The sequence below is a fragment of the Heliangelus exortis genome, chromosome 7, assembly GCF_036169615.1.
Source record: "Heliangelus exortis chromosome 7, bHelExo1.hap1, whole genome shotgun sequence".
In the NCBI taxonomy this organism is placed as follows: Eukaryota; Metazoa; Chordata; class Aves; order Apodiformes; family Trochilidae; genus Heliangelus; species Heliangelus exortis.
Genome location: NC_092428.1, coordinates 188052 through 204525, shown reverse-complemented (window position 1 = coordinate 204525; position 16474 = coordinate 188052). Strand labels below are relative to the sequence as shown.

Below are 16474 nucleotides of genomic sequence, written 5' to 3'. Positions count from 1 at the left end.
CCTGAAACTAACTGGTAGAAGAAAGGAATGGGGAGGTCACCTTCTAGTTTGAAACAAATCTGTCTAGTGCCCAAGACTGGAGGAAGGATCAGTGAGACTTCATCTGCCCGGGAGTGTGGCAGTGATGTTCCAGACAGTCACTTACAGTTCTGTGGGGTTTTTTTCCTAATGGCTTTTGGGGAAATGTTTAGTTTTTCAGGCTGGTACTCAGTGCTCTGGGTCAGGATTTGTAGATCTGCACAGCAGCTTGCATCTAAGGCTCTCCAGGCTCTTCTCCTAAAGCACAGTTTGTTTCAGCTCCCAATGGAACAGCTCCGAGACCGCCTTTTCCATGCTCAAGGAGAGAATGTTGGTGATCAGCAGCCACCTCCATTTCCTTACACTCGTGTCAATGTGGGTGTCATTAAGCACACATCTTCAGCAGCCAAGGGTGGATGTGCTCCTGAAAGAACAGCTCACAAAACAGGTCCCAGACATCCAGAGAAGGTATGCCTTAAACTCAGGTGTTCGTGGCTTGGGGAAAGGGAGGGAGGCTTACTGGGTTATGGAAGGCATATGAAGTGATATGAGATGACACAGATTGCAGGCACTGAGCAGTTCATCAGTGATGGCCTTCACTGGAGTAAACACAAGCTCTGTGATAATCCAGAATCAGGCTGTCTGGCATCTTGTCACAAAGCCACATCCCACATGTAGTGACTGGAGGCAACCTTGGCGAGTGTAGTGATCCACTGAGTTCTCACATACTGAGGGGAAACGTGGTCTGTTGTTCACTCGTCTATGCCCATCCCTCATATCTCACTTAAATTAGTGTAGACTGGCCTTACATCAGTTCTTGCTCAAGAAAACTGATCAGGAAATCCAGCCTGCATTACTTCCTGGTTGTTCCTGCATTATTTCCTCTGGTAGTGCTTCCAGGAAGTCACTGTATGGGAACTGTCTCCTCAGTGTTAAGCCTTCTGAGAGCTGTTGAGCAAGTTATGTGGTGGGAGAGGCCTTTGATCCAACCCATCCAGGGCAGTGTCAGCAGCAGCATCTTCTCTTGCCTGAGAAGGGACAGGGATAGAAAGTGCCAGTGCTTGTATGTGTAGGCACATGTGTCAACCATTTGCAAGTTATTTGTTTTTTTTTAATTGCAGCCCAACTATCAGTCATCCTTTGCCCCTTCAGCACCTCCTCAGTCTTCAGTGCCTTCCCTCTTCACACCTCAGCCAATGCCAGCCATGTCTGAGACACCTCACCATGTTGCCTCTCCCCAGGCAGCCACAGGTCCACAAACAGGTGTCTATTCCAGAGGGCCACCATACCCACAGTACAACTTGGGCTTGGCTCCAGCAACCATTGCAGGGCCAGGTAAGCATTGTCTGGTAGTCATGGATGGATGGTGGCTTTACTTTGGTCCTCACAGATCTGTTGTACTTGCAAAGTCAGCTGCCTGAGAGGCTTCTCAGTGCTTCTGACACATCTAGTTCAGCAACTGTTCCTGCACATCCACTGATATCAAGCACATATAGGGGTGGAGGAGCCACAGCTGCCTTTGAGGCAGAGTTGGACTGGTGTAGCCTGGGTTATGGGGGGGATACACCTGGCATGGTTATTCTAGGGTATGTCTTGGGGAAGGGCAAGCTCACTAGTATGAAGGAGAGCATCAGGAGTACTTTGCACGTGAAACATGTGATGTTGATACATTCTCTTTCTCGTTTGTAGCTGTGTCACAGTCTCAGCCATTTGGACCAGCGGGACTTGGGCCTGTTGGTGCTGCTCCCTTCCCCAGCCAGCCTTCTCTGCCAGGACAGTCCATGCCTGTAACATCTCCCAGTGTTCAACCACCCAAACCTGCCCTCTTCAATCCAGCCTCAGTCCCATCTTCTCAGCTTCCTGCAGCTTGTCCTCTCCCTATGGGAAGCCAGCCTCCTATGGGTTTCACTTCAGCAGCTTTCAACTCCCCCATGAACATAGGTTACCCTCAGGGGGGTCCTGGAGCTCCATCTACTCAACCCCTGCCAGCAGCCAGCATTCCTCCTCCTCCCACAGGTAAGTGCTGCTTGTGTATCCAGGATGCTCCTGGATGTGGTTTGCAGTACATAATGGACACGGACCTTCTGTGGTCTGGTCTGTCACCAAAGAGGCTGGATGTGGTGCTGAGGCTAATCTTACAGGCACGTGTGCTGAGCCTTGTGGTAGTGGGGAAACACAGCAATGATGACAGCTCCATCCAGCCTGTTCAGATGCTCTGTCCCCCAGCCTGCTGTTACAGGATGCTTTTTCTTCAGGTCTCCAGTGCACCCTGAGGAGTCATCCTCTGCAGAGGCACCTGCTCTGACCTAGAGGGTGGTGATTCCTGGGGAATGCCAGGTGGAAGGCTTGCTGATCTTATCCCTCCTTCTGTAACTTACAGAAGAAGTGCATTTGAAATACTGGGAGAGCAGGGTGCTGCTTTTGTGTCCATGGGATATCCCTTGCTTAGGTTCAGGATAAAATTCCTGTGGCTGCTATGCTGCTATGCTCTGGTTCTCCCTGTCGTTTTTTTTCTTGTTGCCTTGAAGTGCTTGCCTGGCAATGACTTCTGTATTCCTCTGTGCAGTGCTTTAGACCTGGAGCCTTCCCCCTCTGGGTCTAGAGTTTGAATCCAGCCCAGCCTGTAAGTGCTGTGATGTCCTTGATAGCATGATGAAGAAAAAGGAAGCAGTGTTGTCTCTAGTTCCCAGTGGATGGGCATTCCCTCTATTTCCCACAATGTCACCATATCTGCTTCTTGTTAATTCTTTGTTTTCCCTGTCTCAGGGAACAAGTTCAACCAGGCTGAGGAGAACCCTAGCAATGACAATCCTTTTTTGAGCATGTGCTTCTGCAAGCCACATCTATTTAAAGATTGAAGGAACTGAGGCTGTGAGGTTTCTCTTCCACCCAAAGGTGGACAAAATGATCCTGAAAAGCTATCAGGGGTAGCAGTCCAGGGACATTATTCACTGAGTAAAAGCTGTTGGTGATGATGACTTTCCCACCCTGCCTTGATTTTCAGGTTTCTTCCCTTGGCTAGATCCCCACGTGGATCATGCAGGTAGTACCCAGAGAAGCCTCCAGACCCGCGGGGGAGGCAATGTTGCTGCTTCCAGTGAGCTGTGGGGTGTGTGTGCACGTTTTACTGTGTGTGCATGCATGCATGCTTATTGCTGTTTGTGGTTTCCTTGCATTCCTGGGGAGCTGTATGGCTGGGGTGGTGGATGTATGTGTCCCAAGGACTAGTAAATGACAGCTGGGGATGTTGGAAGTGAAATGAAGGCACTGTGCTGTTACTGATGAGTTTGGGTACAGAAAGCAGAGGTTCCAGCTACCAGCTAAACTGCTTTCCTCCAGTTTTGGAGGAATTGGAGCATTCTCAGTCTCTGTGTCCCTACAGGCCAGCAGGACAGGGAAGCAGCCCCTTTTCCTTACTTGGTCCTTTAGGTAAGGAACAGGCCACCGGTTGTAATTCATCCCTTCCACACACTCCCAGCCTCACGCATGGCTTTCCTTGTGCTTTTCCCAGGGTTTGGAAGAGGGGCGTCCCAGCATGAGCAGTGATGGAGTAGAGCTTCCCAAGCAGCAATTGGGGGCTCTTGCTCCAGGCAGAACTGAAAAAGCCCTGTTGGCTCTAGGTACAGGGCAAGGTTTGGCTTTGAATCTCAGTTGATCTGATGAAGGAGAATTTGGACCGTAGAGGTTTTCTGCCTGCTAATTTCTCAGTACTGATTTCTCTCCTGGAGGTTCAGTGATGATGGAGAGTTAGATACATCCCAGTCTGTGCAGCCAGTGGGGTAAGGCTCAAAGTCTAGCAGGCTGTCTGCAAGGTGACTGCTGCTGGTGCCAAAGACCATTAGTACAAAAGATTATCTAGAGAATTTCAGCTTTGTTTGGGAAACCTGAGTACTTAGTGGCCACTTAAACCAACAAGCAAGCCTTGCTTTGTGTACTGTGACTCTAGAAAGGGAGTTGCCCTTTCCTCAGAGAAACAAGAGATCCTAGTGCTTCCCTGTTAAAGATGATGATTCACTGCTGGGAAGTTCTCATCTCCTGGCAGCATTAACACATCCACCTCCCCACCCCCAGTTTTAATGGCTGGATATGGCTTCATTGAGAGTGCTTTCTCGCCTGCTTTTGTTCTGGTTTTGATGGGCTCTTTTCTTTAGCCTGTAAAGGGGACTGTAAGGTCTCTCAACCTGACAGACCAAACTTGCTTGCTTTGGAAATTCCTGAACATTATCTGCACAGCTTATGAACACAATCTCAGTAGGGTTATGAAGAGAGATATCCACTATTAGAAATCCCACGCTCCTGGGGAGTGTCAGGGACAGGGTGAAGGACAGCAGCATACTGGCTGATCTCCTTTCTGGCTGGGATAATCCCTGACTCCAGCCTGTGACGACTGTCTTGTTTTTTCTGGGGCAGGCATTGCTGGAGACTGCTGCTGCCATGGGACACTCCTTTCAGGGTTGATGAGAAATCCTTTCACAAGTGGCATAGGCAAGATAGACAGAGTTTCATCTCAGCAAAATGCTGCAGGGTCCTGTTGTCTCTTGCCTGTTGATTAAGTGCCTGGTTTAAAGACTATAATTTAAATAGCTGTTTCCTGTGGGGATTCAAGTGCCACTGAGTTGGAGCAGTGCCAAGGACTGCTAGGCCACAGGCTCTGTGGGGGCCAGCAGAATTCTAGGGCACAGAGTCCCTAAGCTAGAAATAAGTGCCAACTTAATTAAACTACTGATCCAAACTCATCAGAGAGAGAGCCTTGAAATCATGGGAAAAGGGAGGGCAAAAAGAGGCTGCCAGGATTTTAATAATAAAAGTAATTAAAGTAATGAAGCACCTTTTGCATCTTTCCCCTGTGATTTTTAAAGCTCAGTTCAGGATCAGTGGCTCATTAAGTGTGGCACTGAGCTCCAGCAATCCTGATGTTGCCCCTTAGAATTATGCCACTTTCTCACAGATTATTCCTGTCTCATGGGCTTGAGGTTGTTAATACTGGGGTGACAAAGAAGCACCAGGGTTTTGTCTAGAGACACCCTTACCCTTACAGGACAGCAGCAGACAAGGCAGTTTGAATTTGACCTTTGCAGAATGAAGTGTGGCTGCAAGTCTTTTGATGTCATGTTGTCTGATGGGTTTATAATTATTTGGAGTGAGATTGGAGGCCAGGTACTACAGAAGCTACTGCTGGGACACCCCCTGCTCCCAAGGCATTTACTGGCTAAGTCTGTCCTGTTCTGTTCTAGTTGGGATGCCAGTGATTTTTGCTAAACTTTGGTTCTGAACATGATTTTGGAAGGGGAAAATTTCAACCCACCCCTAACTTTTCCTCCCTTTCTCACAGCAACCTGCGTTGCTGTGGACTTGCCCCCCATAACACAACACCCTCACCATGGAACCACAGCACTAGATTCTCTGTTTTGAGGAACCCCAGGAACTCCCTGAACCCTGATGCACACAGTTGTGGGTCCTGACCAAGAGGCTGATGTCTGCAGTCTGTGCAGATCACAGAAAGCTTCAGGTAGTTGCAAAAAAACTTTGTGTGGGAGTGAGTGTCTGCCAGCTCAGTCTGATCAGACATCACCTCATGAAGCCTGTGCTAGGAATGTTCTTAAGAAAGAGGACAAGGAGCAAGAGCAGTCTTGGGCCTGAAAATGCTCAGTTGAAGTGGTCTGAATGTTGGAGCCATGGGCCCTTTTGCTGAGGGAAGTTCCAAACCATGCAGGTAACCGTGAATTGTTGCTGTGGCCACTTTTTCAAAGTCTGGTATTTGTGTCTTGTTCTCTCTCCTCCCAGCTCAGGAATCTTGGACTGATCCTTCTGCTGTGAGAGGAGGCCTTCAAAAGAAAAAGGTAAGCTTTCAGCTGCAATTTATGTTATCTTTTAGCTAGGGAGCTCCATGTGACAGGTACATTCCTATAAATGCTTCCTGTCACACTCAGGGGGTCTCATTCCATGATGATCTGCCTCTTTCTGCAGTTGGTGCGTAGCTAGAACTGGAGCTGTAAGCCATCTTGACCCTTTGCCATCCCAGCTTGCATTGCCATTCTCCAGGGTGGCTGTTTTGTAACATGGTTATCAACTGTGATGCTGCATTTTGCTCTCAGTACTTCTCAGACTGACTACAGTCACTTGTTACTAGAAATAGGGCTTTAATCTTATCTCTTGCCCACACCCCTTTTCTGATCAGGGCTGGGGAGGTCACCCTTACTTCACACCTGGCAGCTGGGGGCAGCATTGCCCCTCAGCACAGTGAGACCTCAGATGCTGATACCAACTGATGAGGCACCTCTGCTGAAAGTGATCTGAGCTGCCTTCCTCCGTGGCCCTACTGCTCCTTGCCGTGTAGTGATTGCACTGAAGGACCTGTGGGCTGAGGTCTTTTGCAAGCCATGCTCTCAGTACCCCATTTCTGTGACTGCTGCCTGCTGCCAGGTGTGATGAGAAGCTGCTTTGGCACCATTCCCACCTAGTTTCTCTCCATTAGCTTGTAACAGACTTCTCCCCTTTTCCTGGCAGCATAGCTGGGAACCTGCTTCAGGCTGTGCTCACTACAACAGGATTAGCCTCTTGTTAAAGCCATCTCCTTTTGATCTAGCCCCATCGGAGTGAATCTGTCCTGACTCTCTGGCTTAGCAGGGGCATGATGAAGTGTTTGCAAGAGGATTCTCCCCCCATGTCGTGAGATTTTCCCCAACACTTGCTCTGTTGGACACTTTACTGCTGCTAATCTCTTCGTTGAGGACTCGTGCCGCCGCAGAGCCCAGGCAGCTTTCTGAGGAGCAGTGCTCTCAGGGGCAACAGATCTGTCTGATTGAACAATTCCAGAGGAGTTTTCTTGCTGTCACTTTGACTGTTCATCTAGGATGCAAGAGGAAGGGCCCCACGCTTTGAGTCAGGGGGCTGAAAGAACCAGGGGTGTGTTACATATCATCTTGAGAACTGAGCACACTGCAAGTTAGTAAGGAAGTCCACTTTGGCTGTAGAGAGGTGTAACAAACCCTCCTTCATTGGATTTGGGTTTCTTCATTTTTTGTTTTTTCCCTCTCTTTTCTTTTGCTGACAGTTGCCTGAGAAATTTACTTCTCCTGCCCCCATCACAGCTCCAGTAATGAGCCTGCCTGCTGAGCCCCAAGGGATCCATCCTCAGCTGTCCAGGTTGCAAGAATCTGGCCAGTCGCCCCCAGGAGCACCCAAGGAAGGCAGCCTGCAGGTACCCAGGGAAAGTGGGGCGTTCCCCAGCCACCAGCACCTTGTCATGTAGAAAAACAACTCAGCTTTTGACATTCTTATTGCTTGGAGGCTGCAGGGCTTATGTTGCTCCCAAGCCTTTCTAAGACATCTCTGCCTGTTAGAGGAATTGCCAGAGTGTAAAATGACACCTGGCTGCAGATTGGAGAGGGAGGAAGGGAGGCCAAGCAGGCTGTCAGCCCGCTGGGGGTTTGGAATCCACAGAGGCCTGGAGCTACACCACAGCCCGAAGATCTCTGTGCTTCCAGGTATCCTCTGACTTTGCAAAGGTGTAAAATTCTTTCTGTTCATAGTTGCAGGAGGGGGATCTACCTGCTCCAGCCCTGTATGCTTCTGTTACACTCATTCCTCTGCTTCTCTCTCTGTCAGTATCACCAGCTACCCGTGGAGAGGGTCGAGAAGAAGGAGGTGCCCCCTGAGCACCAGCCTCTGAAGATCACATATGAAGGGCTGGTGCAGCGCTGCTCTGCTGTCGCCACTGATCCAGTAAGTCCTTCTTCTCTGATCTTTGGCTTTTTTGTCCTCATAGATGCTTGACGGATGCTTCGTTATTTTGTTTGGGAAAAGAGTCCTATAACAAAGTTCTCCATGTGCCTCATTCCTTTAGACCAGAGGTTTGTCCGTGTCTTGGGTATTGAGTTGCATTCTCTTGCAATTATCCCCTGATTCTCATTGCTCCTCTGGATAAATGGCTCTGTTCTCCTGGCTGTTGTCTCTGAGGAAAGTAGAAGAAATGACTCGGCTAATTCACCATCTTTTTTCACTGGCTTGCTAGTTCCTGCAGAGCTGGTGTTTTCAGCTATCCTCAGCACTTAGAAGAAAAGGCTGAGATGTCCTGGCCGGACAACTTTGGTGTTTGAGTCACTGTAATTTCTGCACCATAGTTCCTGGAAGGCAGTTGGCATACATATCACGTTGCATGAATATATCAGGCCACCCTGGAACAAGAAAAGCAGAGTTTGCAGCATGTTAGGTTGCTAAGTCTTAACCAGAGCTTCAGGGACACCATGAAGTCTTCCATACCACCTCTGCTTAGTGGTATTGGGATGAACTGAGCCCAAACTGCTGTCCAAGAGTCAGACAATTTCTGTGCAGCAACAGCTTCAGCTTTTGCTCTGTGCAGATTGCACTGTGGCAATTTCTAGGAGATAACCTGAAGCTTTGAAAGCAGTCCCTCTGCCCTGTGATCTACAAGCACTGGCAGAAGAGAGGGAAGCCTGGGCTGGGGCATGGGGAAAAAGGAACAAATCTAGCTTCCAGCTTAGGGGAGAGAGCATGCGTATGGCTATTCTGTATCAGTCTTTGCAGGGCAGAGGCTGAGATGCAGCTCAATTGTAAGGGGCTGTGGGAAGAACAGAGGAGGGGAGGGACTGAGCAAGAACAGCTTGGTTCTGGCAGAGGTGGATCTGGAGCTAACAATGCCTGTTTCACTTAGAAAACCCGGAGGAAGCTGGAGGATGCGCTGCAGCGACTGGACTGCTTGTACGAGAAGCTCCGTGAGCAGACGGTAAGGATGGAATGAACCCTGTGGTTCAGCCAGGTTCCTGATCCCACCTTTACACTGGGTTGTAGGTCTTGGTGTCTGTTCCCAGTGTTACCAGGACGTACCCTCTTGAGAAAGCTAGGGGAATGCCAAACCTCATTAACACACCTTGATTCCAGCCAGCCTTATCTTGTCTGACTTGATGTTTGCCCAGACATAGTGTAAGAAAAAAATGAGGTACTGGCAGGGCCCTTTTGCCCCCAGGAAGTATGCTGGCATGAAAACATGTACCAAAAAGGAATGGGCAATTGGCTGTAGTGTAAGTGTAGCCTAGTGTAGCCTCCAGCTTAGAAAACTCTGAAACTGTTGATGCTAGTTGCTGAAAGGATAGCTGTCAAGGGAAGAGTCCTTTTCTCATACACCCTTGTTCTGAGCGTCCACATTAGGCCTGCACAGAGGCAGGATTCTGTGCTACGTGTATCTTTGACCTTCTCAACTACATCAGATGTTCAGTTAATGCCAAAATGTTAGGATGCCAAAACTTAGAACCTGCATCCATTGCATGCAGACTGCACATTAGATTTATGTTTGCTGTGGGCTGAGAAACTGAGGGAAGAAGCAGGCTGTCCTTCCTGCCAGTGCTTGACTGTGCAGGTGGAGAACAGGTGGGATGGGTGTGAAGGGAGGGAGGGTGGGCTGTGTTGCAGTGCTGAGCATGCTGACTCATTTCTGCTCCCTCTCCACAGCTCTCTCCAACCATCCTCATGGGTCTCCATGAAATTGCCCGCTGCATTGAGGCTAGGAACTACCAGCAGGGTCTCCTGGTTCACACACAAGTGGTGAGCAGCAGCAGTTTCAGTGAGGTGTCTGGTTTCATGCCCATCCTGAAAGTCCTCATGACCATTGCTGGCAAGCTGAATGTGTAAAGTGTGGAGCAGCTGGAACAGAGCACACTGGGAGCTGGTGGACACCTTCATCTGTTGATGTGCTGCAGGTTGTGGACTACTCCTCTGACTCAGGAGAACTAAGTCTGTGCCAGTGCCTGGAACTGTGCTGGGCCAGAGTGCTTGGCCCCATCTGCTCTCCAGACAGCCAGTCAGGGCCTGGGACTCCTGGGGACTCCTCTTTATCTCTCTTCTTTCTCACTAGGCTGAGGCTTCTTCCCAGACCAGGGATCTCAGTTTCAGGCTGTCCAGGTTGCAAAGATCGCTGCTTTCTTTTTTTAGGAGACAAAGTAGCAGGAGACTAGCAGAAGAGCCTCAAGCTCTATTCCCTGCTGTGGTGTAAACGGCCTGGGTGAAAGCTGGGCTGCCTCAGGACTTGAACTGGAGTGTCCCTGTTCTGTTGGGCTGCCATGAAGATCTCTTCTCTGGTTCCTCATTTCTCTTCATTCTCATCCTTGACTCACCCTCTCACCCATTTGCACCTATATCCTGCTACAGCTAGGGCTACCTAGTTGCTCTGGGCTAACTTTGGTTCTTTCTTCTTTGCCCAGCCCTTTCTTTTCATAGTTGAGTCTCCTGTTTACCCTGTATCCCACCTCCATTGCATCTTTTCCTCCATAAGCTGCAGGCTTGAGCCCTTTAAGTTTCAGGCTGATTCCTGAGTCCCAGAGAGTCCAGCTCCTGGGACTCTTCCATGTGGGAATGGTAGCAGGTTGTACTGCTCATGCTCCTCCCTGAGCCAGCTGCATCCTGTGTTTGGGCCAAAAGCCTGGATTTGGGCTTTTTCACTTCCTTTATGTTAGCACAGCTGGCCTTTTGCCTGCTGGTGTTATCTAAAGGTTTCCTACACTAGGCTTTTTAGACAGTCTGTGGGCTTTAAGAGCAGAAGGTCAGGTCCCATAAAATGTCCTTTCTAGCTACTCTTGAGAGGAGTACCCAAACTTGAGCAGCACTGCTTCAGGTATGGTGCATTCATTCTGCCTACACTGACATAGGTGCAGAGGTGGGTCCCAAAGGCCCCTTGGCTCTGTGGTGACAGGAACATGCTGCAGGAGGTGGTGCTGCCAGGTCCCAAATATACGGCTGTGCTGAGGCTTTGCATCACTGTGGCATTCCCTCTGGGTTAAAATTGGTGAATGAAGCATATCTGTCCTGGAAAGAAGTCTAGGAAGGCTGATGGGATTTTAGGGCATCTGTGTGTGTGTGTGTGTGTCTTCTCTCTCACCCTCTTTCATGCTAACCAAGCAGTGTCATTCTTGGGCCCTAGCTGGGTGGAAGGCTTCCCCTGCTTCCTCTGCTTGCTGCTTGGGTGATAAATGCCATCGTGGGCTGGTGGTTCAGCAACTTAATGAATGAGCCTGCTCCACCATGAGGCTTAGGAGGGAGCAGAATCCGAGCAGGGAGGGAGAGGACATGTTGTTCTCTGCTTCCCAGGTCAAAGTGCCTCCTTGTTGCTGCTGTGTTGTTTCTATTGCTGCAGTTTGATGCACTGAGAGATTACAGAACAGTGAAATAAAAGCTGTGTTTTGTGATATCACTAGCTTTTTTTTCCATAGGCTTGTCACCTCTGGCTGCAGGGGATTTCCTTCAGTTTTCAGGGCCACCCACTGAGAGCTGTGGTCTCAGCTTTGGTGAGAGAGGGGGAACAGTGTGGGTCAAAACCAGATTCTGGGCTCTGCCAGTGTAGGCAGCAATGGTTCTGGTGTGGCGAGACCTCAGGCCTTACCTATGCCTTAAGGCTGCAAGGTCAAAGAACAGATCTTTTCCTGATCATCCACCTCAGTTGCAACTGCTCACCTGCATCCATTGATCTCAAAAAGTTCCCTGGGATGGCTGAGCTTCTCTTCAGGAATGACAGCAGTTTTGGGGTATTTTACACTTGACACTGGGAGTTGCAAGAATGTCAGTAAGCAGAGAGCCCTTGATGAAGTCCTCTCCTGTTGGAAATCAACATTACACCACTTAAACCAGGAAACCAGACTAGATTCTGCAAAAATACTGATGTAATCTCAAAAATATTTATTTTCTCTTTGCTATCAGCTGGCTAGCTGGTGTGTACATACAGACCAGCCAGCTGGCACACATGAAACTGAAATACGCAGGAGTGTGTAACCTGACTTGGGGTTGGAAGACTTGGGAGGAAGAAGAAAAGGTTGATAAAGATTGTTTGGACAGGAAAGATTTGAAAGGCCGTTGCTGGGAAGGGACTGGGGTTTATGAAGGTTCTTGGGGTACTGTGAACACAGGACACACATTTGGGGAGAAGCAGCCTTTATGAGTTCTGCTGCTGGCAGGGGCAAACACTAAGTGTAAGGGAGTCTTCCAGAGCTTTTGCAGCCTGATCTGGGAGCAGTTAACAAGCTGCCTGGCTTCTCAGCTGTTCCCCATCAGGGAGATGAAAGCAGATTTGCAAAAGCAGCAGGCTTGATGTGATGCTGAACAGGTGAGCAGGTAACCCTGGAGGCATACATTTGCTTAATGAGTCAATAAGGAAAGTCCTGGCTTTCTGGGATCATTTAACAGGCCTGTTATTGCTTAGTTTCTGCTCCTCAGTTTTCGTAGTTCAGGCCACTTGTACCACTGAGAAATAAGCATGGATTTTCTGTGTATTTCTCGGAGGCATTTGACTGCAGTTCCCTCTGATGGATTCACGTAGAGACTGTTTATCCTGCCTCCAGTGCCAGTCCCTCCTGCTTGCCCCTTTGTCCCACTGCTGCTCAGTTCCTTACCCCAGGAAGGGCCGTCCTGAAACTCTGGGTATGTAAAGCAGGGAGGGAGGGAGGTGAGAGGTGAGGTGACCCATGTGAGGGTGTTTTGAGTGTCTGAAGCCCTGCCTGTTGCCCTGGTGTGGGGTCTGTCCTCACACACCCCGCTGGGAATGGCTCCTGCATTGGCAGCACTGTCTCTTGTCTGGTCACAGCTCCTGGGCTGCAGGGAGCAGCTGCTCCCCGTGATGTCCTCCCGTGTGGGCACACACAGTGTTCTGCTGGGTGAGAAGGCCTTTGGGCTGACAAAGAGGTGGGGAGGTGGTAGGAATGGATCCCTGGGCACAGAGAGCAGAGCTCTAATCCTGTTGCAGCTAACATCGTGTCTGCAGGCTCGGCTTGTGTGTGTTTGGGGCAGCCGGAGGGGCAGAGATTGTTCGGCAGTATTTGTTTATAAAGCCACTTGCTCTGAAGATAATGCTTGCACTAACTTCTATTGAGGGAGCAGTGTGAGTCCCCACAAAGTCCTTTCCCAAAGTGTCTTTGAAGCCAAGAACCCATTGAAAGGAAGAAAGGCCAAGAGAGGGGATTAGTTTGTTCAGCAGCTGTGAATTTCAGTGGGAGGCTGATGAACTCCAAAGTCTTTGTTGAGATGTTTTTTGTAAGAAGCCCTGCTGGAGGGAGAGACCCACACGGGGGCCGCAGCCATAGACAAGAAGGAATCCGAAGCGGCAGGGAGCTGTAAACGGGCCACAAGGACTTTTCCCAAACACTTTTCGGAAAAGGTGTTGTGAAGAGAGCTGAGGGGGATTAGCATGTGAAATGACACTTTCCATTGACTCCACAGAGGGGAGGGGAAGAGGGCTGGCTGGCTGATTTATTAGCATTTTGTTCCTTTCTCTCCTCTGTTCCTCCCGCCGCCCCCCTCCCCTGGCTCCCCTCCTCCCTGAGCCCTCTGAAGAGGTTGGGATGGGGAAGGAAGGGGAGCCGGGGGCTGCCTGTTTGTGTGTCATCTGGGCGAAGGTGACCACCTGGGAAGCTGAATGTAAATATTTCTCCTCTGAGGAATGCGCCTTCATTAAACCGAAATGAATACATGGAAGCATCCAATCCGGCCAGACAATGGCCGCAGTGCATTTACCGCTTCGGGCTCCTTCTGCCGGGGAGGGGGGACCCCTCTGGGTCCCGACCCGATGCTGAGGTCAGCACATTTTGCAGCTGCCGGCTCGCCATTTTCTCCCAGAAGGGGCCATGCAGTGCCTGGGCCTCCCCTTGCCACGCTCCCCACCTGTCCCCGACACCTCGAGGTGTCCCTGTGTCCAGTGGGCACGTCCTGGGCCGTGCCACCAGCCTTGGGGGGCACGAATGCCAGCAGGGGACATGCCACATCCTGGGAAGGAAATGGGGAAGCAGCTTCTGCATCTCCTTGTCTTACATTTCCGCCTGGCCGTGGAATGGGGAGGCAGAGAGGGACAAGGAGGGGGTAGAAGCAGTCCAGGGGATCAGGGGGTAGAAGCAGTCCTCTATGCCTTGCAGGTGCCCTCAAGGCAGCCCGTGCTGGAGCTTTCCCTCACCAGCTCTTCACCATCCTGCCCAAGGATGCATCCCTGCCACGGGGTGGTGGAGGAGATGCAAGGGAGGACAAGGTGACCATATTGGTAAGAGCCTTGGCACAAAGAGCCGGTGGGTTGTGTGTGAAGTGGAAGTGTTTCAGCTGCCCCTGGGAATGGGCCAAGATTGCTTCTTGCAGTCTTTGGAGGGAGTTCTTGCTCCATACAAATGGTCTTGCTTTGGTGAGACCCTGGCTTGTCTTAGGCCCAAATTCCCATCCCCAGTGAAGTAGTCCTGGCATTAAGGGAATATTTGATAACTGAGAGACACGTACAGAATATGAGTCTGTATTAATGTATCATCTCTGGAATGAGCAAATGGGCCCATTTGCCCTTCTGCCACCCTTTTTTCCTGGCAGCTGCATTGCAATGGGATGCAACCTCAGGCAAGGGGAAGGGAGGGTGTTAGACCCCTTCCCCTCCTGGCAAGAGCTGTGCTGGTGCTGCATGGAGGGAACTGAGCTGCTCCTATGCTCAACAGATGGGTAAGTGGCTGTGTTTTAGTCTCCAGAACTGTAACTGCACACAACCACACATGCAATTGGATTAAAAAAATCCATTCAACTACATGACAGCATTTTGCAAGCACTTGGCTACTGATTTATTGTATTGGCTATTGGTTTACAAATATTGGCTACAAGACAAGTCTGATGGCCAGTAACTTAGCTCTGCTGGCTTTTCATCTGGCTAAAGGACACTTCAAACAGCAGAGGAGATGATAACCTCACAGACTGGGGGAGATGACTGGTGGTGCAGTGAGCTTCCCCAGGTCCTGCAGCTGACAGCATCTTCCTTCCCTACCCCACGGCAAGGGAGCGGAGATGCATCAAACAAATCTTTCTGCTACTTGCTTAGCCTGTAGTATATATACAATAAGTGATAGAGGAAAAACTGATATGTATACATCACAGTAACTGTGCAATAAATTAAACTTCAAAGTGCTTCACTTTCCTATTTACAACAACATTAAATAGTAACTGACATTACTTTCTTAGACTAGGAGGAAGTATTTAGTTAGTTAGCTTGACAGAGCAGGAGTGCTCAGCGAGTAGAGGAGGAGGTGGGGAATGGGCTGAGCTGGCAGCTCCTCTGTGAGAGATTTGGGAGGGAAGCAGGACTGGAGAAGTGTGAGAGCATCTTTATGGCATCAACCAAGGGCTTTGGCAGGGATGCTGGGGCAAGAAAGGAGACCTGGAGAACTAGAAAATACAGAGAAAGCACATAAAAAATAAGTGATGGGACTCCTCTTTTGGACAGCTGCTTTAATGGGCAGGTCAAGCAGGAGCTTCAGTCTTGCTGCTGCTATTTCAAATGCAAAGTACAGTACTGGAGAGCTTAGTAAAGCTGTCAAAGGGTAGGAAGTGATGCTGTGGGCCTCCTGGAGGCTGGCTTACTGCAGGAATGAGTTGCACACTTTTTCTATTCCCTTGGATCTTAATAAAAGGCAATAACAATTTTATTTTAGTGCCTCTCAGTGCGGTACTAGAAGACTCTTCTGGTTTTGGGATTACCATTCTGAACTGCTTGCTTAGGGAGCAGACAAGCTCACTGAGACCACCTGTTTTTGAGGGCAAAACCAGTCACCAGATAGAGTGACTCTGGGCCTAAGGGGCCCAATGTCACCTTGCTTTGTCAACACTTGAGGCTCTTCTCAGAAATCATCCCCACTGCACTGATAAGAGATTCCCTGTGTGGCCAAGGCCCAGGGGCTTATGAGTGCTCATGACCTTGCCCAGGCCCTGGCGAGGAGACACTAGGAATGAGACAAAACTAAACCAAGGGTGGCAGGGAGCTGCCGGGAGGTAGGGGGAGGGCAGGAGAGGAGGGGAGAGGGTCAGGCAGGACTATGGAGGAGAGCAGAGGCATGTTAGAGCTTTCTCTTGAGCTTGTGGCTGGCCCCGCCGCCCCCACTGCGCTCCCGCTTCTCCTTGCGGACACAGAAGTATTTGGTGACCCTCTTGCGGCACTGCTCGCACCTCACGGCACAGCACCAGTGGAACTTGCAGTTGCAGCTGGACACCATCTCTGCTCTCCTCTCCTCCACCGCCAGCCCGCAGTCCCCGCACAGCCGCCGGCAGCTCCGCTTCTCCCACTTGCTGAGTGCCTTGCCCCTCTTCAGGCACTCCCTGCCCTCCGTGCCCAGCAGCCCCAGCGTCTTGTTCTCCAGGCAGTAGTCGGGGGAATCTTCCAAATGGACCAGCTCCTTCTTGGAGATGGAGCTGAAGGTCTCGGCGATGGCTCCCCGGCTGGCAGCGCTGTTCCCTGCCCCCTGCAGCAGATCCACCTTCAGGGCTTTGTGGTACCTCTCCTTCAGGTAAGTGCCCACCTCCCGAAACTCGGGCAGCTGCAGCCAGCAGGTCTGGGTGGTGCAGCTTCCTGACACCCCGTGGCATTTGCAAGTCCGCTTCATGGTCCCTTTCACAGCCTGCAGGGTGAGGAGACAAGCAATTCGGGAAACATTCAGAGGGGCCATGT

General features: G+C 50.3%; 2 protein-coding genes across 12 annotated transcripts in view; one reads left to right on the top strand and one right to left on the bottom strand.

The window, feature by feature from the left end:
* Positions 1-11216, top strand: part of SEC31B (SEC31 homolog B, COPII coat complex component) — a 30062-nt gene extending 18846 nt beyond the window's left edge. For 4 of the 9 annotated variants that reach the window (XM_071748073.1, XM_071748070.1, XM_071748071.1 and 1 more), the window contains exons 19-27: positions 298-486; positions 1140-1353; positions 1708-2034; positions 3023-3127; positions 5803-5858; positions 7073-7219; positions 7627-7743; positions 8693-8764; positions 9487-11216. In XM_071748073.1, the coding sequence (XP_071604174.1) occupies positions 298-486; positions 1140-1353; positions 1708-2034; positions 3023-3127; positions 5803-5858; positions 7073-7219; positions 7627-7743; positions 8693-8764; positions 9487-9666 (1407 nt within the window). In that variant the 3' untranslated portion in view covers positions 9667-11216. The remainder of the gene's footprint in view (positions 1-297; positions 487-1139; positions 1354-1707; positions 2035-3022; positions 3128-5802; positions 5859-7072; positions 7220-7626; positions 7744-8692; positions 8765-9486) is intronic. The other 5 variants (XM_071748076.1, XM_071748075.1, XM_071748078.1 and 2 more) reach the window with 2 other exon arrangements.
* The window catches only part of WNT8B (Wnt family member 8B), a 15272-nt gene continuing 9275 nt past the window's right edge, over positions 10478-16474 (bottom strand). For all 3 annotated transcript variants that reach the window (XM_071748135.1, XM_071748136.1, XM_071748134.1), the window contains exon 6: positions 10478-16424. In XM_071748135.1, the coding sequence (XP_071604236.1) occupies positions 15867-16424 (558 nt within the window). In that variant the 3' untranslated portion in view covers positions 10478-15866. The remainder of the gene's footprint in view (positions 16425-16474) is intronic.